The sequence below is a fragment of the Haliaeetus albicilla genome, chromosome 3 (genome assembly GCF_947461875.1).
Source record: "Haliaeetus albicilla chromosome 3, bHalAlb1.1, whole genome shotgun sequence".
Taxonomy (NCBI): domain Eukaryota; kingdom Metazoa; phylum Chordata; class Aves; order Accipitriformes; family Accipitridae; genus Haliaeetus; species Haliaeetus albicilla.
Window position 1 is genome coordinate 825,922 of NC_091485.1, and position 26,302 is coordinate 852,223.

The following is a 26,302-nucleotide window of genomic DNA, read 5'->3' on the forward strand; positions in this document are numbered from 1 at the left end:
CACAATTATGCACACAGTGGATACAAGAACAGTACTGGTACGCCAGAAATGTACAGTCTCGGTATCCTACCACGTAACTATTTCTGACCCTCAGAGCCTTCACCAAAGCGATGCAGCTCCTTCAGCCGAGTACCAACATCACCGGCTACTTGCTGCCTGAGCGACCACGCAGCTTCTTTGGTACGTAGGAAGAAGAAGCACTCCTTCTCCCCAAAACTCGCTGTTATTGAGGAGAAACAGAAAAGATTACTTAGATAACCCCGTAGCTTTCCTGCATCCACCTCCACCTCCACATGCGTGAAGGAAGTTCAACCCCACCGGCGGATATGGCGGGTGTCCCACACAGCCCCCGGGGAAAGCTGGACGCTGAGGGGCACAGCTCCTGCACCACGGCAGGCCCCAGACCGCCACAGGAGCTTACAACTACCAGCCTGCCAAGAGGGTCACCTCCGTCGTGACAGGCACACCTGCTTTTGTGGAGCGGCGTGAACAAACGCGCGAGGGCCAGGACAAAAGGCTCCGGCGGGCAGCGAACTCGGGAAAACCCGTAAAATTCCTACCCGGGGCGGGAAACGGCGACGTTCCGGAGCCCTCCCCGGGCTGCGCGTCCAGGCCCTGCGGGGAAGGGGCAGCCTGCGCCTCGGCCCCGCCGTCCCGCCAGCCGCCCGAGCCTCCCCCGCCTGCCGCCGGCCTGAGGCGAGGGGCAGCCCGGCCACCGCCGCCCGGGGCGGCACCTGCGGGGGCTGCCCGCCGCAGGACGAGGAGGAGGAGGAGGAGGAGGAGGAGGAGGAGGCGGCGGCGGGCCGTGAGGCGGCCGGTGGCGGGCGTTGCCGGGCGGCACATCGCCACAGCCCCGCAGCCTCTTCCGACCGCTGGGCAGCCGGCAGCCGCCCCCAACGGCCGCCTGGCGAGGAGGCGGGCGCGCTGAGGTGAGGTGAGGCGAGGCGAGGCGAGGCGAGGCGGGCGCGCTGAGGTGAGGCGAGGAGGCGGGCGCGCTGAGGTGAGGTGAGGCGAGGCCCGGCCCGCCCGACGCGGGGCGCTGAGGGTGAGGCGCGGGGCCTGGCCGCCTGCGGCCTGCCCTGCCCGACCGCTGCCTTCCCCGGGGAAACACCTGCCGCCGCGGCTGCTCCATCCTTAATCGTGCGGCCGCCGGGTTCTACATAATTAATCCCAACCCATTAACGCCCGCCCTTCCGCTCCAGGGGCAGCTGCGTTGAAGCAGCCAGGCCTGCGGGGGTGCGGGCTGCACCTGGGGGCGGCCGGAGGGACAGCTCGGCAGTAACCAAACATGCCTGTATTATCAACACTCTTTCCAGCACAAATCTAAAACACAGCCCCATACAAGCTACTATGAAGAAAATTAACTCTATCCCAGCCAAAACCAGCATAAGCTTTAATTGCATTTCACTCTGCAAAATGAGTGCAACAAAACATGAGTCATCCTTGCAATGTCTTCCATCCTGTGCCTTACCTGGGTCCCATGTCTTTGCCCCTCCTGCCATCTCTTTCTAAAGCTTTCCAGGAGAAGGTAAGAAGTGGAGGAAAAGGTCAGGCTGCGACACTGGATATTTCTAGTGTAAAACTGATTATATTTGGTATGGAGATTACTGAATCTTAGTAAATATAGACACCAGTATGGCATTTTAAAGGCTTGTTACTGGCAGAAGTCAAATTTTGAAAGTACCTTTTCACTAACTTGAATGTACAAGTGTGATAGAAAATGGGCACGAGTTCTGTGTTTTCATAGTATTGGCTTAACCTTAGAGTGGTGGTCCTGCATATACAATGTTCTCAGCTGTCACTTTTTACCCATTTTAGTTCTTGTGACCTATATATGAAAGCTGTCTTAATAAAGAAAGAAGCTTTATTTCTTTTTTTCCTGCTCCATCAGCAAACTACTGAAAAAACACTCCACCATGATTCTGCATTATGGAACACAACTTTTTAGTACTATAAACCAGTACTGTAATAAATGTTAGGCCCATTTCTGATTTAGTGTTAATCAAGAGCAAGTTAGGAATTCAGGGAGGTTACATCTGTGTGAGACTAACATAAATGAGAAAATGATCAGACTCTGTGCCCTACTATTCCTGACAAGGCCACAAAATAAAGGCCCCCATAGTGTGAGCTGAGCTGTCCAAATAAAGGTAGTTTGATTTTTCCGAAGTGCCAGACCTTTGCAGATGGCACTAAATCCATGGAGAGAGGACCTCTGTAAATCACACTGCTTTTGTTTAGACTGCTGAATGAGTACCGTCAAGCTTGGGATTAGGAAATGAGTGCTGCATATTCTGAGCTGAGACATTAATGGATTTGCCAACATGATAGAACAAATGTCAAAACTCTGGAGGTAATTAAGCTGCATGGAAAACTCTGATGTCAATTTGATTTACTTATTCCAAGTAATAATCTTAAATTTTCTGGATTTGCATTTATCTGTGGTTTTGTTTGATAAGTTTTGTTTGTGTTAAATCTATGTTTCAATTTAATTCGTATTTGTGATCTAGATACCAACAGAGTAGCTTATTTTAAAATACTTCAACGAAAGCACCATATAATTCTTAGTAAGACTGAAAACTTCTTAATTTTGTCTCTAACAGACAAATAAGTAATTTGTAGTGCCATTTCAAGTTGCTATCTGTGTTCCCTTGAAGGACTAGATTGCTGTGGTATGCATGAACCATGTTTCACACCAGGAGACATTTCATTGTGAGGTTGTTTCCATCGTTACCAAGCAACAAAAAAACTCTCTGCTCACTCAATGGCTCTGTTCTTTTTGTAACATACTTGATATATCTCTTTTCAGGAAAAAATTCACTACTTCAACCACTGCCTTGCTCTTCATGGTTTCTGTGCACTGATCTTCTGCAGGATGACCTCTAGTTTTACTGTGGTTTGTTGGCTAGGACTTCAGAAACTTGGAGAAACAGGAGAAAGTGGAATCTTTTAAGTTTAGTGCCACATAAGGACGACAGAAGAGAATGACTCTGCTTTCCCATGGAGCTGAAAGGCAGGCAAGTGCCTTTAAAAAGTCCGCCTTGTCAGTTGAACCAGTTCACAAGATGGATTGCCAACAGTATCAAAGTCCGTTAAAGAAGGTGTGCATGCCTGTTGTGAGACATCCTGAGAACAGACATGGCTTTGCCAGCTTTGAAGAGAAAAACAGTAATTCTTTCCTTAAATTGAATCCATTCACCCCTCCAGTAGGGCCAAATTACACTTTACTGCCACACCGGGATAACGTGCCTTTAGTAAATCCCTGCTCAGGTTTTGTGAGTCCCGGAGCAGATGCTGACCTGCAGCCCAATGTTGGAAGCGCCATTGAATCCCTGGTAGACTACAGTGGTGTGAAACCTCACCAGTGGGTCCCCATCACAGGAAAGAGATGCCAGCCTGCCCACAGGAGGCAGATGATCTTCCTGGAGAAAACTAGCCAGGACAGAAGGTAGAACTCCAGGGCTCTGTCAGCTGTTTCTGTCAGGGCACGACTCAGAGGTAAAGCAAACTACTATTTTTATTTCTTAATCCCCAAAGAAATTGGTGATGCTTAACTAAAAAATAAAATTAGTTTCCGAACTCCATCCCCCAAGGTCCTGAAAGAACAACCGTATAAAATAGATTTGCCCTGGATATTTGAACTGAATATAACAACTGCAGTAGGGTGTTTATATGATTCACTGTCCCTGCTGTAGCAAAGAGGTACCAGTCAGCAAATTCTAATGAGCATTCTAATGCTAAAACCAAACCAAACCAAAATCTTTGAAGGTAAATAATGTTTAAAAAAATCTTATTTATGTAAATTGTGAAGTTATATACAATAGTTCTAATGAGCACCTGTTTTAATGTAAACCAAAATAACAAATCACTCCAGAGTCATGAAACCCCCTGGATATTTCTGTGTCCTTTAGTATTTCCTAACAAGCTGCAGCGCAGCCCATTTAAAGACCTATTCCAGTGTCTAGTTGATCAGAGAACAGAAGCTCTTTAGGACTGCCATCACATGTTGGACAGAGTACACGTTACCCTCTTATTTTGTATCAATGTGTTACACATTAAGTTGGGTCTGGTCATTTTGTATTGACAGGATCAAAATGGAAATTCACTCTTTTTAACATGAAGCAAAATTGGGTTGGTGGTTACTATTCAGAATTTTCTGATGAAAATTCTGGAAAGCAGAAATATCTACCCAGGGCTTCTAAAGGCAGACATAATTAACAATAAGCAATATGGTTGAATTTTTATAAAGATTAAGGCAATTCCAATGATTTTCATAGAGAAATGCTCAATGCAGCTGGAACAAAATTTTATGAGAACTCAGGCAACATGCTCATAGATGAGGGGGGGCATTTCTTAGAACATAGTAAAGAAACATAAATGAGCTCCTTGTTCCATTTTACTATACAGAGATAACACACACTTCACAGTTAGCTATACTTCATCCATGTTACTGTCTCCATAAAGTCTCTACGTGCTACAAGTTCAGACAGTGGTTTTGGAACAAGTTTTGTTCCTTGTTTCTGTCTTTGAACTTTGCATTTTAAATCACTTTAAGCTTAACTACAGTCATATAACAGAACCCAAAAGAACCCAAGAAACCACAAGGGATAAAACAATAGAGTCCATAATTTTCCTTTTTTTTTCTTGCGCATCCCGTATAATTTTCACTCTTATTTCTCAGTTACTGTGTTCCCCATTTATATGTGGAATTAGACCTCAGACATCAGTCAGAACTGATCAGCTGGTTTTTTCTGCAAGCTTCTGGAAAAGTGAAGGGGAAGGAAGATTTGAGATACGCAATTCTATCTGACCATTAATTTTTCCAACACAGAGAAAAGCAGACAGAGACAAAGAGAGAGATACTCTGGCAGATAAGAGACACACCTGTAATGAACACAGACAAAATCTGAAACTGAATGTCATCAAGTCAGGAACCTGAGTTACAGTCAAGAAAGTGGTCTGAAATGGAGAGTAGTTCCAGAAAGCAGATAGAAACTGTTTGGTGGGTTTCTGGTGATTTTTTTGTTGGGTAAAGTTCACTATTGAAGTGAAATACTGACTCCACTGAAGGTGTCAGAAACAGTCAAACTTAACTCAGGGACAAACCTTGAAACAGATACTAGTCCAGCATAAATTTCTTAAGGAAGCTGTGCAAATGTTCTTCCAAACCTAGCATTCATTTACAAGTTATCCTGTGATGCTGAGGTATTAACTACAAATGTGTAAATATAGATATAAAAAGTAGTTGAGTTTTAAGCTACTATATTTAATAAGACTGCATAAACAAATTCCAGATTTCAGCTATGTGATTCAGAGCCCAGCCCAACTACCAACCCCCAGGCACATGATGTGATGAAAGTTGCTAACCTTTCTAGATAACAGTCCCAAGACATTCCACAGCTAAGCTGTTTGGGGAGGTTGTGCTGAAAGAGAGATCAGTAAGGCATTTTACAAGCAAATTCTACAGTCACTTTCTCCACTGTGTTGGGGGTGAATGGAAAAAAAAGAGAGACAGAAGCAGCCTTTGAGACAGATGAGCTGAGGTATATAAACATCTGCAGCAGACAGGAGGTTCTCTGTTGTGAGATGTAGTGCTATGGCTTTGGCAGTCAACAGTGTTACTTTGAACTTCCCCAGCAGTCTTCTGCATCTACTGAGCAAAGCCAGTTTATTGAACAGTTAGGCTCTGTGATAGCAGAGCAAAGGTGAGAAGCTGACAAAGAAGGTCATTCTGAGACTGAAGAGTCAGGGCCTGCCAGAGAAGGGAGACAGCTGAAGAGCCATTCTTCATGTATTCTCGCTCGGTATAGGGAAGGTGCTCAGTGCTAGAAGATGAGGTCTTTAGGAAGTTGACAGTGTTTGCCTGTAGAGTCCCCTTCTTTCAGTCACATGACAACAGAATTTTGTAACCTTTTCTCTGAGGTCTCAATTTTCTTTGCAATGTTTAAGAGGCCCTCAGAATTTGAGCGTGCAGGTATATTTGTACCTGGAAACCTGGTGATGAAGCCCTCATATCCAGTTTGTAATTATTATTCTGTTTTGTATGGCTTAGCACAGAGATGGGCATGGGGATGGCAGAAGGAACCAGGGTATTTGATAAGTCTGATATAGAGCAGAGATAACTTCTTGCCCTTCCTGGAAGCTGACACATCTGTAGACACAGTTTTCTTCAAAAACTGGGAAATGGGAAACACCGTAGAGTTTACCTATAGACTTGATAGTAACCATTTTCTATAAGAAATAAGCTGTTAACTCATGCCTCTACTAGAGTGGCCATATTTGAATTTGTCCAAAAGCCCAACTAGTCCAGTATTCCATCCAAGACTGTGGATAATTAACAAAGAATATCATCATACTTCCTCCGCGTAATTTCCTATCATGTGATGTTTTGTTGACCATGGGTTCATGACCAGGAGATGGTGTGTTTGTAGTTAGTAGTCATGGAGTCATAGATTTGGCTTCACTAATATATCCATTTGCTTTTTGAACCCACCATTTAACTTCCAACCCACTATTTCCAGGTCACTTGTGAATATGTTAAGCAACAAAGTCCTAAGCCTAAATGGGTTACTCCAGGTCTCTCTAGCAGTTATCTCCATCCACCTGGAAAACTGATCATTTACCCCTTCCCTCCTTTTCTGATCTTCTAATCAATTATTTATCCATGCGGAGATCTTATCTTTATTCCATTGTTACTTTAAGAGGCTCTGCTGAGGAACTTTATCCAGAACTTGTTGAAATAATTGTGGTCACTTTATACTAATTTCCCATTGGCCTTTGTAAAGAAGGAGTTCCCTTCCCAGTGCTTCCTCTCCTGAAGCAAGAAGCCTTTTCTCCAGAGTAATCATTACTCTGGAGAAGTAATCATACAGGAGTAATCCAGGATTAAGCAGCACATTGAGTGAGTGTGAGGCATATCAAGGTAGGATTCCAGCCTCTCCTACCTTTCAAATAATGATAGAAAATGACTGTAGGCAATGCTGGTGCAGCCCCAGTTTGTAACATAGGTACTTGGTGAGATAAAACCTTTTACCTGCCTGCAGAAAGAGAAAGAAGAAAGATTAGTCAGAGGCAACAACGTGTAAAGCAAAGAGCAAAAAAGTGTGCAACTTGAAAAACATCAAATTAACAATTCAAGCACACTCGTAAATAACATGCATAGCTCATAAGTATTGTAGCATATAAACAAAGTCAACTAAGAATGAAAAATGGCCTACAGTAAGCTCAAGAATATCTGTGCTATTAAATAACTACCCGTAACACAATGAATTGTGTAATAGCATACTGCCTAATAAGCTAGTAGGTCATCTGGAAATAATGCATAAAAACTCAGAGGGCTGAGTGCCATTGAATAAAACAACTGTGGTTTCACTAAGGATTTGATTATTTATCATCCCTACAGTTATGTATTTCACTGTGCATTTGTTTTTCATTTCCCTAAGAGCAGAGTGATGCTTTCTTCATTCAACAGCTTTGTTCTTTCTCTGTTGCTTCTTCTGTCATGAATGTCTTTCCAATATAAACTGATGGGGTTTATGCTTATTTATAGTTAGTTTTCAGGGGGTGATTTGTAGCTTTTTCTTTCAAAGGAGTAGGAGAGATAAGAAGTAATGTTAATGGGTTATATTTATTTTCCATATATAAAGAGAAGTAGAATAATTAACCAAAGAACAAAGCAAAAGAATCTGGAAGAGTTATCTGTAAACCTTTCATTTGGCAGTATTATCTTTTGCTGGGCCCACTGAAGTCAATACTCCTACTAAATTTAAAATATAAGAGGTCAAAAACAGTGCACAGTTTTCGAATGGCAGTGAGGTGCAGTGAAGCTTGTGTGACTGCTGGTTTTGTGAAACCTCTCTGCATATTTCTTCATATGGTGACATAAAAATTTAACTTTTTCCTTTAAAAACAAAACAAAGAGATGTTCTGGCTTTCATGGTTTCTGGGAAACAGCTTAGAAATATGAATGAGTACATCTTCAGTTTCTAACTCAGAATCCAAGCCAGAAATTGCCTAAATTCATTATCCGTCATTGAATCCTGCTTTGTCAGATTAGGAGACAAGTTTAAGTAATAGACTGAAACTGACACTATCATTAAGCTTGTCATTAGTTAAAAGTGACAAAGCCAAGACACTAAGTTCCCAACTTGGACAAGAACGGATCATGCCATTTTCAGTCCTGTGGACTGAGCAAATCATTAGCAGCATTGAAGCCTCCAGAAAGTTGACTTAAAGAAAAAATTATTGCAGTTTTTATGCTAGATCATTCCACTGAAAGAAAAGGAAGTAAATGTTAGAAGATTAATCATCCCAGCAGTAGGACAGTAGTGTCAAGATGGCAAATTACAGTATAGAGTACAAGAGCAGAGGTCTCTAGAAATTCATATGTACAATTATCAAAGCAAATGTAAAATTATATACATGTCCTCCTAAGGACATTGTAGCTGACATGAGTGTTTTACACATACAACACAAAGAATAACAGTTGCAACCTTTAGCTCTTTAATCAATGAACCAGGGGAAGACTATTTTTATGGAACTACTAGGACATATGAATGGATATATTTGAGCCATCTACCTCTTTACTGTAGAGGGCACTAGTACATGCATACCTATTAAGTAATTAGAACATTTCAGACATAAAACTTAATGGAAACATTCACATATGAGTACAAGTCGTATATTTGCAGATAGCATTTAGATTTTACACAAAGCTGAGGCAATGAAGATGCAGCCGCAATCTTTACTGGAAGCACATTACCTGTTTAAGAGACACTTTCCGAAATGATTGTTTTAATTTTGAAAGCTCTTCACAGTGCAAAGATCCACAAATTCTGTCAAGCTTTTCAAAAGCAGCAACTTAAAGTTACAGCACACTGTGCAAAAAGCTCTTTTAAAACCCGGGTCATATTATTTCAGTATCTACATACAACATTAGTGTACTAAACTTAGTTTCTTTTACTGAAAGCTGTGATTTTCTTTTAAACTTTGTCAGAGTGATTAGTTCTGCAGGAACTCATTTTGCATTCTGCACAGTGGTTTTCAACTTTTAGTCTTTGAACTATTTTCTCCAAAGTATACCTAAAATTTCTGCAAATAACTAGGAAAAGTAACTCAATTATGAATTAGCTTAAATTTGCTACATAAAGGTCTTCATAGGCATTGGAGATTTTTAGGGGTCTGGAAGAAACAAGCAGGTTGAAAACTAATGTACTAATGTACTACTGAAGTAGTACATTCTTGATACTAAATAATAGTATCCAGTGTTCACAGAGAGAGTGGTGTGATGGCTGTGTGGCTGCCTACCCCTTTTACTGTAGTATAACAAAGTATGTTTAGAAATACACCTTTTCCAAAGTCACAAAAAGCATCATGCTAGTTAATGGCACAGCAGTTCAGATGATACTCTCATACATATCCCTTACCTTGTTTACGGGATTATTTTGTGGGATTCATCCTGATTCCCTAAGGAGACAGGTTGTTTCCATTCGTCTTGTTTATTTATCTATTGGTTCTCCCCTAATAACTTTTAACCCCATTGGCCAATTTCTGCCAAATTTGAAAGAGATATAAACATCTCAAGGATAATTGCATCCCTGCAAGATTTTTGAAGATTGAAGTCTGGGGAGACGAAAGACATAAATGAGTGTTGCTCTTGAGGGTAACTCAGGCATTATAACATCTTCCTATTTGGCAGCAGCTCACTTGGTTATCAGCATGTGTATGCTGGCTCACCAGTCAGTCAGCACATATGTGACTCTACAGTAACTGGCCTCTTGGTGGGTAAGCCTGATTTACAGGACCTGGTCAGGGAGAGCTCAAATTATTGGAATATGAAGTTGGGAGGATGAAGGAGAGAGAGAAATACCTTTAGGAAATCGGTCACCTACTGCTCATGGAAGGAATTGTTTATTGCTTTCAGGGTTGGCAAAAATTATGTAACTGTAGAAATGCAATATGTAATTACTAGTTCAGGTTGCATTAGCAAGCTTTTGTTATTATATTTCATAATTTGGATACTTACCTTTATACAGTAAGTACTGTACATGAGAATATGTGAAGTAGACTAAACCATAGCAATGTATGTTGTGATATCATTTATCACTTTCATCTTCCGTGTAATTTAATATATTTTTGTGGAAGTTTGTAATTCAGAGTGGTAACAGGTATCTGGACACTGGTGCATCAATTTTTATGGGAAGCCACGGATTGTTTTCATCCAGTTTAAAACAATAATGATTGCTAAAAATTGATTAACACAATAGGAAGCCCTTTCTTTCAGGTTGGAGAAGTCCAGTGAAAGTTGCTGATCTACCTGACCAAAACCATATCTTTGCATTTTGTATGGATCCCAATCTCAAGGCAAGTGTCTGGTGCTCTTCTTGTAATGACAGAAAAAATATTTAAATAAATTTGTTTCTAGTCTGCTTTCCATTCAACATACTTTGGCAGTGATTACAGTAGTGTAGTGACTTTTTCATTTCTTCATCTAATTATATTGAAATAAGCACTACATTTCAGGTAGCCGTATGTTAGCATGACCAGATTTTAATGGTGGCTATTGCTCCAATAATCTTCTTTTTTTGTACTGTTACGCTGGTTAAGGCATTTAGACCGTAATGTGAGACTGATACAACCAATGTCAGTTATGTGTAGCTGGAGACAGAGTTAGAGAAAAAATACCAGAACGTACAAAAGATACCCAAACCTCATACTTGGTATAAATACTCATATATTTAATACTTAGGCACTGCCTTATTTGGTGCAAGTCACAAACAAATAAGTAAATAAAAAACCATCAATGATTCCATAGCGCAAGTCTAATTAAGTCTTTTCCTATACTGAAAATGTAATGGCATCCTTCTTCCTTCTACACTGATGAGACTATTCATAGTCCTTAAAGTGTTGCACATGCTTAAATAGTTCTTTAAGTTGGACCCCTTTTGTAGCAATGAACATCGTATGAATAAATCGGGCATATGTTAGGGACTGCAAAGTGCATTTGCTATGCCATTTTATAAATAATAGACAAATGGAAAGCTACATTCTTAAGGAGTAGAGAGGCAGTGACATTTTAATTTTTAAATTTGTATTCACTATATTACATTTTCCTTCCTGAGTAAAACTCCTCAGAAACAGATCCATTCTTGATCTCCAGTGCTGGCTGGTGAAGTATGTGAAATTGCATGTTTCACATTCTGATGCAAAAGAAGGTAGTAAACTAGAAAAATGCAGATACATACGGTTCACCCTTTAAACAAGCAATCATAGTATCATATAGGTAGATAGCGTTGCTTTCTGACATGTATTTGATTTCTCTTAGGAATCAAGTGATCATTCTGCAAGGTGGAGAGAAGAAAAAGCAAGAGACTTATTTCTGCAAGTCAAATACTGAAAGTGAGACACTATTTCTTTTAAAAACAGTTTTTGCTTGTGCTTTACTTTATTTTTTAATCTTTTTGCTACTATGTACCTTTAGGTAGCAGGGCATATAAGACTACAAACAATTTTTCTATCACTCAGAACTTCTGGTGTTTTAACAGCATTCAGCATAGGATTCATCACATGAACTTTAGTTATCTAAAAGCTTGTGTCCAGTCTGTGCCTTTCATCTCTGCTTCCCCTATAGGCAGTGAAGAGAAGCTGGAGTTTCCAAAAGGGCATTCTGTACATCTGTCTTCAACGGCTGTCACAGGCATGATATGACTGGTGTCTAATCTCTATTTGTGTCTCGTCTCACTTAGCTGATTATTCAAATTTAGACGAAATAAATCCCATCATCACTGTAAGCTCATTGGAAGATAAACTACCTCTTTCAGTTAGTGAGCGAGACAGTTTTAAAGAAGATAAGCCTGTGAAACTGTACTGTAACTATGTGTTCTCCAAGAAGCAAAGAATTCCAGGCTTTTCATTTCCCTTTAAACTAGAAATACACACCTTTGTTATTTTCTACATCCTTCTTTGTCACACAATTCCTTATTATCTAGCTACTGATTTCATTCACTAATGGTTATATGGGAAGTTTTTTCTCTTCTTTTTTATTGTTGATCTAGAGCTTATGAAGAAGTTCCCTGGGATAATATGTTAGCTTCCAAAGTCCAGCCTCCAGAATCGACAGTGGAAGTGTTGGCTGATCCTGTTCCCAGAGTTTTGCAAAAAGGAGATACAATCCTGAACCTGAAATAAGGCAAGACAGTGAATGATTTATTGTCGACTGGTTTTAGGTTTTGTTAATGAAATGTAGCCTAAATTTTGTGTAGGTCATACACGTAAACCCACAGCGATGTTTTCAAATAAAAAAAGTACCAAGTGAACATTTAAGGTCATCAGCACACTGCAGTAATTGCCTCAAATGATTTCATAGTTTTTCCCTCCCCCTCCTCTGTAAATTGGTACAGAAGAAGATACGCATGCACAGTACCAAAGGAGAGGACAAGAATATTGATGAAAAATTGGTTGATAGGAATGATGCTGTACCATAACAAATCTCATGTTAAGTTAGCTTACTTGTGATTATTAACTGTAATAATTAGTATTTTTACTAAACTAAAATTCAGTCCTGCAATTGGTTCTGATCGCTGCATGAAAATCTATTAAGCCAAATTAATTAGATAATGTTGCCTTACAAGAACCATCTAATTATGATTTTAGGTTGTTGGAGCCTTCTGGGACAGATTTCAAACAAGGTCTTTTACCTCTCCACAGAGACCTGTTGATTTGTAAGTTTCATTTTTTTGTGAATATCGGGGTCCTCTAAACACTTCCTTTATGAAGTCTGTGTACAGTTAATTATTTCAGAAGACTAAATTCAGCAGCATTCTATGACTAGAGAAGTTAAGATATACAATATCTATATGAAAAGTATACTCTAGCATGCTTCTCCTGTGAGAGAGTTAAATATAAAAAGCAGAACAGAAGAAATCTGTAAAGTCAATGATTGTCATGACTTCATACATCTGATGTTTTCATTAAGACATGACATTTATGAAAACATCATGGTAACCATACACATGTACAAACTCAAGGTTTTATCTGCTGTCTATAGAATCCAAAACAATCACCTGCGCATTGGTGTCTTTTCTTCACTCTGTATTTTGCCTGTTCTGTCCTATCTCAGAGTGGGGCATTTCAGATGAGCGCAGTAAAGGGTGACAGGAGGCTCAGAAGGCCTCAGATAGGAGCCAAGTAGAGATGCGGAAGGAAAGGTTGGTCAAAGCAAGATAGGAGAACTAGAGCTTGCCTCCTTTCCAGACTACGAGCCAGCAGGTTTGCTTGGGCAAACTCAAGGGATAGGTGTGCTGCTGGGCACAGTCAGGCATACAATGGGAGAGACAGGTACCTCTGCAGGGTGGAAGGGAGATAGAAAACGCTAGCATTATGGTTTCTTGAATGTTGCTCTTTCAAAGGAATATAGACGTGGACAGTGAGAGCAGCTTGCAGGGACAGACCAAGAGAGAAATTCAGACCTGATGTTAAATTTTCCTGTGTTCTCAAGAATTGAATGAGAGAAGTGTTACAAGTAGAGAAGCAGTTCATTTTTAAAGAAAACTTGCTTGTACCATCCTAGGAAATTGACTGAAGTCCCAGTATCTGAGGATAAAGATTAAAAGACAGGATTCTGCCTGCTGAACTGGGTCATTTAGCATATATGCCAACCTAATCATTTACCACGGTCTTTTACCAAATTCAAATGAGCATTGCATCATTCCAAGAGCAAAACTTTGACTTGTCACCACCTCTCTTTTGGGACCTCATAAATATTCTATCAGGTTATTCTGTCTGGTGAAAAAAAGGTGATTAATCTATTTTGTCTTTAACAGTGTAAGCCGAAGCTCTCGAACCTGTCGTAGCCCTTTGTATATGTAAGTACAATGTCCCTGGGGTTTTTTTACTTCTACATTTTTGATTAAGCCCAAGCAATCTATCTCTCATTTTTTGAAGCAAGAGTTGTAGATGGACTATGTTATCTAATCTTAAGATATTTTCTGGTGCCAAGGGAGAGCATGTGTTGAGTCTCCTCTGCTTGCTGGTGACTCCAGCGTTTTACCTGTAAACTAGAAATCAGGATCCTGTCATGTCCTCGTTGGAAGAATATCCCAGTCTGATCATGGGCATAGCCAAAAGGAGAAGAGATGACACATTTCTATCTTATTTCTATTCTTCCCAAGCCTCCTCTCTGTACATAGGTACTAGAGCTGTCATTTGTTATGTGCTGCGAGTTCAGCAGATGATTGTTTTCATCTTGGGACATGCCAAGCACACAGGGCAGTTAATGTCCATGTTTTTTCTTGTGGACCATTTTAATAAATAACTAGAATTTTGGAACATGCTGTATATGGTTCAGCTGCCTCCACCAGCTGTCTTATGAATAATGTACGTATCTTTGATTTCCTTTCTATCCAGACAGTGGCTGTGTTGGTGCAGTAAATTTTGAAGACATTGACAATGCCAATGTAGACTTAATCCCACTTAACTATGTGCAAACTTCAAAGCCTTGCTACACAAACACTGCACAGTATGATTCTCTTTTTAGCATGATTTTGATACTGCCTCTTGAGTTCTTTTTACTTGGGAAAGGGGAAAAAACAGTTAAAGATCTGGTCTTGGGCCATAAGAATGAAAAAAATTGGGGGGAGCACTCCTTATTCTTTTTAATAACTTGAATGAGGTCTATTAACACAGAAAGAGCAGTGGGCTTTCAGACTGAAGCTTGAACATGAAGAGTCCTTTTTAATAACTGAGTCAGTAGTAAATGGCCTACAGTGGTAACTGCATACAGTGGTCGGTGTAGGTCTGTATAAATCTAAGGGACCATTCAGCCTAGATATACAAAATTAGTCAAGGAAGCTGATACAAAAATAAGCAGAGAGATGTCTACTGAGATGATGGTATAACAGATTTTATCCATCAACTTGCGTTATGGTAAGCTTAAATGCAACCTGTTTTGACTAAGTATGAATTTGTCATAGAACATTAAGGCCTGATTCTTTATTGTATCTCATTAGTGTTATAGTTCCAGGGAAATTATGCTCCTAACACCTTGCATCATGCTTTTCAACCAGAAATGTTGATTAGGTTTTTTGCCATCCAGGAGTTGCTCTGTGACCCAAGTGACATCTAGTACAGAATGGTCATAATGGACTGACAACAATTGACTGTCAGACCAAAAACTAGCGTTCTAATCCTGGGAAGTGAAAGCTGCCTGTGGTAACACCAGTGTGATGGTATAATCTGTCTTGGTATAATGAACTCTTCACAATTGGCAGGCTCTGACCTAGGCTGGTATGGAAATCAGAGTATACTCTCCCTCCTGTTGTTAACCTTGCTAGACTAATTGCAGAACCAAGTTTTAAGAACTTAGCAGGCACCTTTCAATTTTTTTTCAATTGAGAAAGGTTGCACGTGAAGCTAGTCTGAGTACATCTCCTAGATCATACCCCAAAACACCTGACTTAAGGTTTCTAATGATGCTGGTACTACCTAACTCAGGCATTCCTGTAAATGCCCAGCAGCAGGAAATAGATTTGTGTTACATTCAAGGCTCAAGTGGGGAGGACATGGAAGAGAAGGTTCTGAGCTTAGCATGCACCAGGAATTACTGCTGATGCCATTCTGAATAGAGTCCTTACTTCCAAAAAAACTATGTTTATTTTCAAACTATGCCATACTTTCATACTTCAGATAGCTCCTGTTCTTTAGTATTAATGAACAGGTCTGTTGAGTAGAAGTGCATGTGCCATTGTTTGAATGGGCAGTATGACTTGAATACTGCCTGTCGTGGTTTAACCCCAGCCAGCAACTAAGCACCATGCAGCCGCTTACTCCCCGCCCCCCCCCAGTGAGATGGGGGAGAAAATCAGGAAAAGAAGTAAAACTCGTGGGTTGAGATAAGAACGGTTTAATAGAACAGAAAAGAAGAAACTAATAATGATGATAACACTAATAAAATGACAACAGTAGTAATAAAAGGATTAGAATGTACAAATGATGCGCAGTGCAATTGCTCACCACCCACCGACTGACACCCAGCTAGTCCCCGAGCGGCAATTCCCCGCCCCCCCTCCCCTGTTTATATACTAGATGTGACGTCACATGGTATGGAATACCCCGTTGGCCCATTTGGGTCAGCTGTCCTGGCTGTGTCCTGTGCCAACTTCTTGTGCCCCTCCAGCTTTCTCACTGGCTGGGCATGAGAAGATGAAAAATCCTTGACTTTAGACTAAACATTACTTAGCAACGACTGAAAACATCAGTGTTATCAACGTTCTTCTCATACTGGACTCAAAACATAGCACCGTACCAGCTACTAGGAAGACAGTTAACTCTATCCCAGCTGAAACCAGGACACTGCCATGTTAAAAATATGTGATTTTTAACTTTAGTCACTAGATGGCCGTTGAGTTTGCAAAAGCTTCCTGAATGCCATTAGGAACACCTTACTTTTAGCTAGATCACGAACTTTGAAATTCAAAGGTTTTCACTTTAAGCCTTTCCTAAAGCTGTCTTTAGTAGTTTGAGCTGGTATTAAGCATTTATTGCAAACTTTTGAGCAAGTAAAATGGTAAAACTAACAACTTAATGGTAAGAACTAAAAATCATAAAAGAGGAAAGAGACTGTTCTGTTTACTTAATCAGGTTTTGTCTTTGCATAGGCCTTTCCTTTCTGTCCTTTCAGTGGTCTTGCAAAGTCCACATCTCTGGGGAAACTACAGAAGAAATACTTCACTGGAGGAAGCAGAGGGAGAGAAGCTGTAAAAATATTGCCCTCTGTTCTGAAGAAAAGGCACAATGCTGGGCCTTACCACATATAGCAGAGTATGTGCTAAACATTCCTAGTTGATGGGAGCTGCCTTGGAAGTAGCTGGAATTTCTGAGCTCCACCTTAGGTCTGTTCATTTCTGTTTCTTACATCAGTTTCAGGGAGAATGCATATCCTTTTGCAATGCATCACATGCTGTCACACACGTGTGGGGAACAGCACATCATTCTTCACACAGCCTTACTTATTACAGCAGTAGGTTCACAGGCAAAGTAAGGTGCTAAGCATTGTAAGATGGTCAAATTTGACCCGTATGACTACAACCAAACCTATTAATACCAAGCTTTTATGTACATAATGCACCATTCTGATTGTTTTATCTCGCCTCCTGCACAAGTCATCTGATTTCTCACAGCCTTCATCTAACTTTTAACTTCTGCTTGAATTAGAACATAAAATAGTATAAAATTATTATTGAGAAATGTGCTTTAAAAATACAGGACACATAGCATGCAACATAATGCTGAACAGAGATTTCTGAGTTTGTAGGGAAGTTAGCAGAGCTATTAACCCTTAGTTCTGTCTTGTCATACTGCTTTTGCTGTAGAGCTTTGAAGAATAGAAGCTGATGTGTACACTGTGCTGCAAACTGACAGACATCTTGTCTGGTACTATTTGCAGCGTATGGTATCATGGTGTATTTATAAGTTTGAGCAACAGGTTCTGTATTACCTTCTCCAGTATTCTCTATGTAATTTTCCTGTTCTTTAGTGAGTGAGGCTATGGGTTTCATTGATTTCTGGCAACAAGGAGACCAAGATCTCTGAAACCTAAAAGATTCTGACATCTCAAATCTGTGAAAAACTCAATTCCACCTGAAAAATTCTATTAAATTTTTCATATTTATTCTCTGTCTATGATTGTCAGGCATCAAGATTGCTATGATTTTAAGTGGAAGAAAGAAGGAAGTCAGAAGAAGACATAAAAGTACTCGCTATAATTTTTTTTTTCCACTTTGTGTGTTTGCCAGTAGTTCTGGAAAGATGTGTAAAGGTATTAAGGCTGCTAGACTCCCACCAAAATCCTTGAGAAGTTAGATGTATGCTTTGGATTTAGAAGCCTAAATATGCTTTGGAAGTCTGTAAAATGTAAAAATCTCTTTGTAGATAGTCACTTTCACTCTTTCATGGACTAGCAGTTGCGCTTCCTGCCTCTAGCACTTGGGCGGCAGCATCAGTGCTCAGGCATTACTCCAGAGTGAGACACTGCTCTTCCCCAGACCATGCAAGAAAGTGGTTGCCATTCAAATTATTAGCAAAGCTGAAACTAGCTAAGAGTCATCTGTCATGTAATTTTGCAGAGACAAACAGGAAGAGTGGTGAACCTGGGCATATCTTGTATGTTACCCTTGTGCCCACCCTCTCTTCCTTTTGGCAGAACAGGAAACCATCTTCTGTTTTTCTTCTTTTTTCTTAAGGAATTAGAAAAAAGATAAAAGTCATGATTTATGCTGCAGTTGAGCCTAAAAGCCCCTAGTATAAGATCAGTGCTGTGAAAAGCTGCTGTGCATATACCCAGCACTCTAGATAATACCCTGAAGTCCTTAGCATGCAATTTGGAAGTTGTACAGATGGGAATCCAGGTGCAGTGTGATTAAGCAGTTTGCCAAATCCCATTGGGAATCTGTAGCACAGTTAGGAATGAAACTGCATGTATCCTGAGCCCTAGCCTGTGCCTTTTTTTGTGCCAAACTCTGAGCTTTAAGCCATTGAAATGATGCTTTGCTGAAAATTGGTTTTAAAAAATAGTAATTAGCACAAAATTATGGCCATAGTTCTTAAAAGTTAGGCTGGGACACAAGTGAAGACTTAGGAATCTAAGTCACTTTTTATCCAGTTTTTCTCTGTGGTTCAGACATGGAATATCTGTGGGAGCCTTCACCACATGTAAAAAGCCACGTCATAAGTGTTGTGATTCATCTAGAAGTGCTAAATTTATGAATCTGAACTTATTAAGCAAAACTATGTTTGTGATCTGGTGGCAGTCTAGGATAATCAGTGGGCATTTCCCTAAGGGAGCTGTGGAAGTGCTTTTCTCAGGTCAGACTTTTCATCTTCACACTTGACCAAAGATCCTGGTAATTCAGTTCCTCTCATTCTCTCCCAGGCTGTCATTAAAGCCTGTCTTGGGGGAAAGGGATCAGTTACATCATCTCTTGAGGTCTGTTCCAGCCCCGGAATGTAGCATCATTCTTAATATCCTTGGTTTGTGTATGCACTCCTGAATTTGCTTTAGGATGAACTCGTTCCTCTCTTTCATCCTCGGTTATGTTGCAAAGTATGCCTAACAGCTGGAATCTTCTATCATTTCTTTGCCAAGGGCAACATAGAAATCTTTTTTAAAAAAAAGAGCCAGTCAAAAAATTAGGAAGTTGTTGTGAAAGAGCACTCTGAAAATCTCTAATGCAGCTCTTTTTCACCAACAGATCTCCAAAAATCTTTTATAAAACCTATCATGATCTTGTTTTACAGCTCAGTGCTCTTGTTGAGTGGACTACATTGTCAGAGCACAGGACTTGTAGGCTTGAATCTCATCTTTTTATGCCACAAACCAACGAGGTTCCAAATTGAATGCTTTGGTTCTTTTTTGTATTTTCATTGTATGTTGCTTGTGTAGTTTTGTTAGGTATGCTGGACAACAATTGTCCAGTGACTCAAGTGGCTTTTTTTGTATTTTTAAATTTACTGAGTTTTTTGTGCATATTTTCACTTTCTTGTGTTTTTTTTTCCCTACTTTCTCCACTCATCTGCCTACTTTAAACTCTCTTCTTGTATTTGCTTCCTTTTCTTTCAAACCCAGGAAGTGTAAATTCCATTGGAATCAGTGAGTTAAAGGTATCTGCTGAACAAGATTTCATGAACAGGGATAGAATTGAGTTCATATATTTTGCAGAACTGAGACCTCTGCGATATGTGTTAGAAGACTTTGAAGTCTGAATTGATTATGTCTGTTTTCCTTGGTTATTTTTTCTTTGTTTCTTACTGTTTTGATTATGAATTATTTGCTTAGAATATTTATTTATTTGTGGAAGATGAATTCTGCATTTGGTTTTATATGTCACATAGCTAACCATATACTAGGTAGGGAAGCAACTGAGAGCTAAAGAGTATATTTTGTGCAGCCAGCCAGGCTTTCAAAAATAGCTCAGCAACCACACATGAAAACCAGTATTCTGAAAGAGCTCACATTCTGGGTGCACGTTGATTGCTGAGCTCCTGTGAAAATCTGGCCACAAACACCACAATGAAACTTTTAGGTACTGAGCACTTTTAAAAATCTGATCCCCTGTGTGTAACTGCTGCTTCAACCCAAATGTGTATCAAGGAAGAGGACGACGGTCTGAATTCTGAAGAAACACTGTATTTTCAGCTCTCTTGGGCAAGTTACACAGAGGAGGAAACTTCGCCACACAGCTACAGTGACTTCCAGGAAGGCTCAGACTGCTAAATTCTCTGGACACTTTTGAGAGGCTCCGTGTTATTAATAAGTGAAAATAAGTAATGACCCAATTCATTCTTTCTTGTTATTAACAACTACTTTGAAAAAATCTTTTTCTTATTCAGAAGTGCGTTTTGAACCTAGTAATTTTGAAAACCATAGAGAAACTGGTTTTATTGCATCATATGGATTCCCAACAAAATCATCTGCTGTTCTCTTTTTCTTAAACATCTTTATAGGTATGTAATTTTGTATAATTCTTTTCACCCCTAGTCACCAGCTTTTTCCTTTGTTGACCTCTTCCCCAATCAGCTGCTGAAACAAGGTTATGCTCTATGTGGTATTTTAGTTCTGCAGGTGTTTCAAGGGTCGATGGAAAAAAAGCCTCACACGCTGGTGATGGGGATTTCCTTTGTAGCATTCATGGGCAGGGCTCTGGTAAATGCTCAGTCTGACAGACACAAATAACTCTCCTCCTTGGCATTGTTAGAACTCCCTTACACCCTCAGTGAGTTAGCAGTACTTAGTGTAGTAACGGTGTAGCACACTTAGTGCTTTCCAGCGTACATAGCAACAGTTCATATCAATCAGGTATCTGATTATCTGAGTTGTGCTTTCCTCTTTTGTGTGTCTTTTGTATTATAGCACAGCAACTTCCTGATTTTCACTGTGGTACTTACTGGAACCTACCTCTTGAAATTTGACAAAAGCAGTTAGGACAGAGATTATGTTTTCTTGTTCCACATTAAAAGCCTCTGCCTCCAGAATTAAGTAAAAATCTGGCAGTCATTAACATTTTAAAACTTGCTACTCATAATTCATCGGCTCTGCTAATACTCGGTAGAGGGCAGTGCTTACACAATACATATGCATTCTAACAAAGTGTTACTTAGAAGCACTTTTGAAGCATCAACTAATTCATTGCCATAACAGTGGTGAAGTAGATTATAGTATTAGTTTTTGAAAGATGAAGACTGAGGAGGCTGAAGTGACTTGTCCAAGGCCACAGAGGTTGTCTGTGTCAGAGAGAAGACAAAATCTGACCAAAATCCATTTCTGGAAGCAGTTGATTGAAATGGGAACTTAAGACATACAGTTTCTAGGAAGACAAAGTCCAGAGTGTTTCAAGTCGTGCAGTTCTTGCACAAAACTGTTCTCTGAAACTACTCTTTATTCTTGGTTTCTCAAGCACATTGGGCAAAATGCTACTATCACATCAGTATATCTGTGGTGACTTCAGTCATATTTCTTCAGTGTAGTCAGCTTCCAACTGACTGTGTGTATGCATCCCTTATCATTTCAAGTTACCACAGAAACCTCATAGGCCACAATTAGCTGGGGACAGGACCCTCTGCTGCCTTGCACCTTGCATACTCATTTTTATGGGCTGCCTAAGAGCTTTCCCACAATGCGTCTTTTCTTCAGAAACTGACAGCTTGTCTACCATGTATGCCTTTTTGAATGATCTTCCAGTTTGAGTCATTTGGGGGATTGAGGGTGGGGGATGCTGAAATATCCTACTTTGACATTTTCCAAATGAGATTTTATTGCTGGCTTGAAATGCTTCCTTGTTTCTGAAAAGTAATACCCTGTACTAAAAAGAGGGGTTGAAAAAGTTGAAAGCAGAATAAAACTGTTTGAAATTGTAGAAACAAAATGTTCCAGTTCAACATGACTAAAAATATTTCTGGGGAATTACCACTTTGATGGTTTTATCCTTTTAGAAACCCCAAGTCCATTTGTAAATACCCATTCCCTATCCTGCTTTGATCGCTGAGGGAGGAGGGTATGAAATGCAACCCAGAATGCTCTGTTCAAAAATCCTGTTGGTCCCATTCTTCACTCTGCATGGAGCACCTTGTTTTGACTTCACAAGTTCTCTCAGGTATATTCTTTCCCAACACAAGAGACTGTATGCTCTGAGTTTCCTGACATAGGATTGCGTCTGAGGCATTTTTACCACAGATTATTCTGCTTGGCAAATAGGATCATGGAGTAAAAGAAGGGCCACAAACATGTGACACGTCAGTCTTCCTGGAAGGGAATTTGAGGTGGAAGCCAGCTGCAAGTCTTTACGTACTGTGAGTGAGACCTGAGAGGCCTGTTTTATAATTGCAGTAACCAGATGAGCTAGTTAATGACTTAATCTGGTGATTTAGTTCTATGAGATTTATACAGCAGTGTTTCTAAGAAAGAGTAAGATGTTAGGAACTCTTTGCTCATAAGTGCAAGGTAAGAATCTACCAGATAGCTTTCACTAGATAGAATTCTTGTACAAAGAACTTGGATACCTCAGTCGCTTAAGCTGAAGTGCTAGATCCAAGGTTTTCAAGAACTACAAATTGTTTGGGGGAAATCTTGATTTTGCTCCCATACATGGGAAACCTGGGCATCCAATGCCCTGGAGACACCCTAGACCATCATTTGTAGACACCATCACAGATCTCCTGCGGGTCCTGTGCTATAGGGGGTTATCTCAGATACCTTAAGGCATCTCAGATAGCTCTAAATGTCAGTATGGGTGGCCATCTAAATAAAGTCCACACTGTTTTTCCTGAACGCTACCAGGAAATAAAAATCTTCAAAGACATCCCAAGGTGGACATACAAAATAGAGGCACACCAAAGCAGAGGCACTCAGAATCACTACATTCCACTTAAAAAATCTTAGAGCTTGCACAGATTCAACTGTCAACACTGTATGTTTCTTACTATTGGGACTAAGAGCTGCTAGCATGATAACAAGTGTATGAACAAGAGAGATGTCATGGTTACAGAAAGAAAACTTGATGACGACAGCATAACCACAGAGGAGTTTTGTATGTTGCCCAGTGGTAGCCTGGCACTTAGCTGTTTTCTTTAGCAGCAACAATCTGGTTTAGCAGCTCATCAGAGAAAACACAGAAGAGCTAGACAGCATGATCCAAAAACAAAAAACCAAAGGGGTATTTTTTTAACCTCAGTTTCTTCTGCTTTATCTCATACATAACCGCAGCACATTTTTTGCATCTTCTTTGCAGGTTCCCAGGAGAGCAGCTGCTTTACTGTAGTGTAAGCTTTCTTACTATCCTGGTACTTTTAGCTTCTCTCTGCCCATCTCTCTTCTCTTTCAGAGCTACATCCTTCACACGTGTTATGAATATACCAGCTTCTGTCAATCCTTTCTAACAAACAGTCAGAACAAGGCTTCATGTTGGGTCATCTCTCAGGCTTGATTTTTGGCTCACCTTTCACAACTTATGATGCTTTTCTATTTTCTTCTAGTTTTGCAAGATTTAAAGGTCAGATGATTTTATCAGTCGGATGCCTCACAGTGCATAATGTATTCTAATACCTCCACAATTGTATAGTTATTATGTAAGTTAACTCCAAATAGGCTTATAAAATGTTGCAGGTTAATATGGGGCTTCTTGTGATATCCTTCTCTTTGTGACGCTCACACAATTTCAAGGAAGTTAACGGAATTTCTTTATTACATGTGAGAGATGTATCTTGGTATGTAGCATGTCACCAGGGTAATAAAACTCTGTTCGCAGTCTGACTGATTCTTTCAAAGTGATACCACATTTTCAGGTTTTCATGAATACATGTGCTTATACTCACACACACCCAAAGTCCGTTGTGTCCCTCAGTGGGATCTCTGCACATGCAGGTGAAATTTTCTACAGAGTTATCTAATCTGCACATAACCTAACAATTGTCTAGTTTGACATGAAAAAGCAAATTTGTCTGCAAGCCATTTTGCCCAATTATGAAAATATGTTCTACTGCTGTACTAGATTTTCAGGCCTACTTGTTACCCCTGCATGGCCACTGTCAAAACAGAGAGCAGATTTTTTACTTGCTCAGCCAACTACTTGGCCATTCCCTATAGGTAACAGCTTCTGAAGTGCTGCAAAACTGCTGTACTGATGCTATAAAGCCATCTTCTCTGTGGGGTCATGTACTGGAGCATGGCCCAGGGAGTATAGCAGTGTATGAATGTATGGGTTAGTGCAAGGCTACTCCAAAATAAGACAAAGGACTAGATGGTCTTTCTGCTAAATATGGTTACAAAGACTACAACATATACCACCAATGCTCCTGTGGCACGTATAGTTCACCCACAGTCCTTTGTTATAACTGTGGTAGGTAGATACAGCATTTTGTCATTACCTCTGCTATTCTGGTGACAAATATCAGAGCCAAGTTTCCTAGTACACAAGTCAAAGAATTTTCTGATAAACCACATCTTGCACATATGTCCAGTTTTGCATCCTGTGCTGAACTTAGTTGCGGAGAAGTAGCTGATCAGCTGTACTGAAACTAATAGCTCTATGCACTTTATAATTAAAGGAACTGTTTATTTTTACCCAGAGTACAGGGGAACCAAAAAATACCTCAGAGATTATTTTAAAGGAGGCACTGTTATCATTTATGTGGTCTGAAGACCTGCAAAACACTAATGGAGGCAAGGTTTACAATCCCAAATATTTAGTTGATTCAGTGGGTGGAACAGCTTGTCATGAGCTCTTACCTCCATGTGTATGGGCTGTCTGGATATATGTATAATTCAGCAGTGTCCTATTTTGAGTTGTCAATATAGAACAGTACTGATAATACTCTGAATAACTTTGTGCTGAAAAAAAGCTGTCATATTGGGGGTTTAGATTGTTTTATTTTTAATCTTCATGGATTATCTCTCTGAATTCATATTAGTACCTCCTTTTTTTTTTTCGTTAATTTTGTTCATCTCTGCTTCATCTTGCAGCAATTGCTCTCAAAATTTTCTGTTGTGCTATGTCAGATAAGTAGAATTATTTCCTCCATCTCTTTAAGGAACTTTCTTTTTGAATTTCACATTAAAACTTAGCATCAGAATTAACAAAAGGCTTTTATTTTCCAAGATGTGGCACATACTGTCTCAATCCACTAGTGTACTCGAGCTAGAATTTAAGTTGATGTGTCTAAGTAGTGTTAATAATATTACATGTACATGTAAATACATTCTTAATAAATTCTAGGGGAAATTTAGAAAACTTTAGAATCATTTGGGAAATCATTTATGGTTTAAGCCATGAGAAATCACACCTGTTGGCCCAAAGCCTGCTACCTAAATTCCATATTTGAAGCTGGAACCTAAATATGAGCTAAATCTGTGTCACATTTTTAAAGACTATTTCGTTGCTTTTTGTGTTCTATGCAAACCCTGTGACCCCATTTTTTCTTTGAGATTGAATGTTGCTTGTAATCGTGAATATCATACAGATATTCAACCTAAGAAACTGGAGGGGGGGGAAAAAGGAAAAGTCATTAAAGAACTCACTTTTGCCATGTCTAACCAAAGATTTTGGGTCGGATCTTCAGCTAGATCATCATAAAGTTGTTTTGCTGATCGTAAAGAAGCTGTGCCAGTTCATACATTCTAAGGACTACTCATTATATTATGAAGAATTTTTACCCTATCCATCTTTAATAAACACTAGCTATTTTAGAACTGATCTGTAAGTCGTATTTCAAGCCTATAGTCATTTAATTTACCTTTCTCTACCCCCATCCCCCCTTTAACTTTTTCCTTTAGCACTCCAAATATCCCTGGACACACTGGCAAGGTTCATTGGTCAGCAACTCACCCGGCAAATTCTAATCTTCCATCAACAACCCCATCAATAATTGCACAAATGCATGGGTAGGTATGAGGTATATTTCTCAGCTTGTTCAGAAAGATTACAGGGAAAATCCTAATTGCATTTATTTAGTTGAAGAACAATTAAATGTTAAGCATGACATTCCGTTGGCTTAAAAAATACAGAGCAGTTGGGGTTGGATCCCACCACATTATTGTCATGCTAATCTGAAATCCTTTTGAGGTTTTAGAATTTTTCTGGAACATCGTAAGGTACATATTGGGAAGGTACCTTAACACTGAGGTAAATCATGATTTTTAAATGTGGATTATTTCTACACTGAGGAATTTTTTCTTTAGCTATAGTCACTAAGTCATGGTTTAAGTGACTTTTTTTTTTGATTGATTGATCTGTGTGTGTTTTAAAAGAGGCTCACGAATGTC

At 39.8% G+C, this 26,302-nt stretch overlaps 1 protein-coding gene across 1 annotated transcript; it reads left to right on the top strand.

The window, feature by feature from the left end:
* Positions 1 to 2,813: 2,813 nt before the first annotated feature.
* On the top strand, positions 2,814 to 25,925 carry SPMIP7 (sperm microtubule inner protein 7). The gene is given in 9 exon segments (XM_069778574.1): positions 2,814 to 3,495; positions 10,280 to 10,359; positions 11,321 to 11,394; positions 12,051 to 12,133; positions 12,136 to 12,206; positions 12,649 to 12,716; positions 13,818 to 13,859; positions 14,405 to 14,512; positions 25,814 to 25,925. Coding segments are annotated over 9 exon segments (1,152 nt in total). The 5' UTR covers positions 2,814 to 2,981.
* The last annotated feature ends 377 nt before the right edge of the window (positions 25,926 to 26,302 follow it).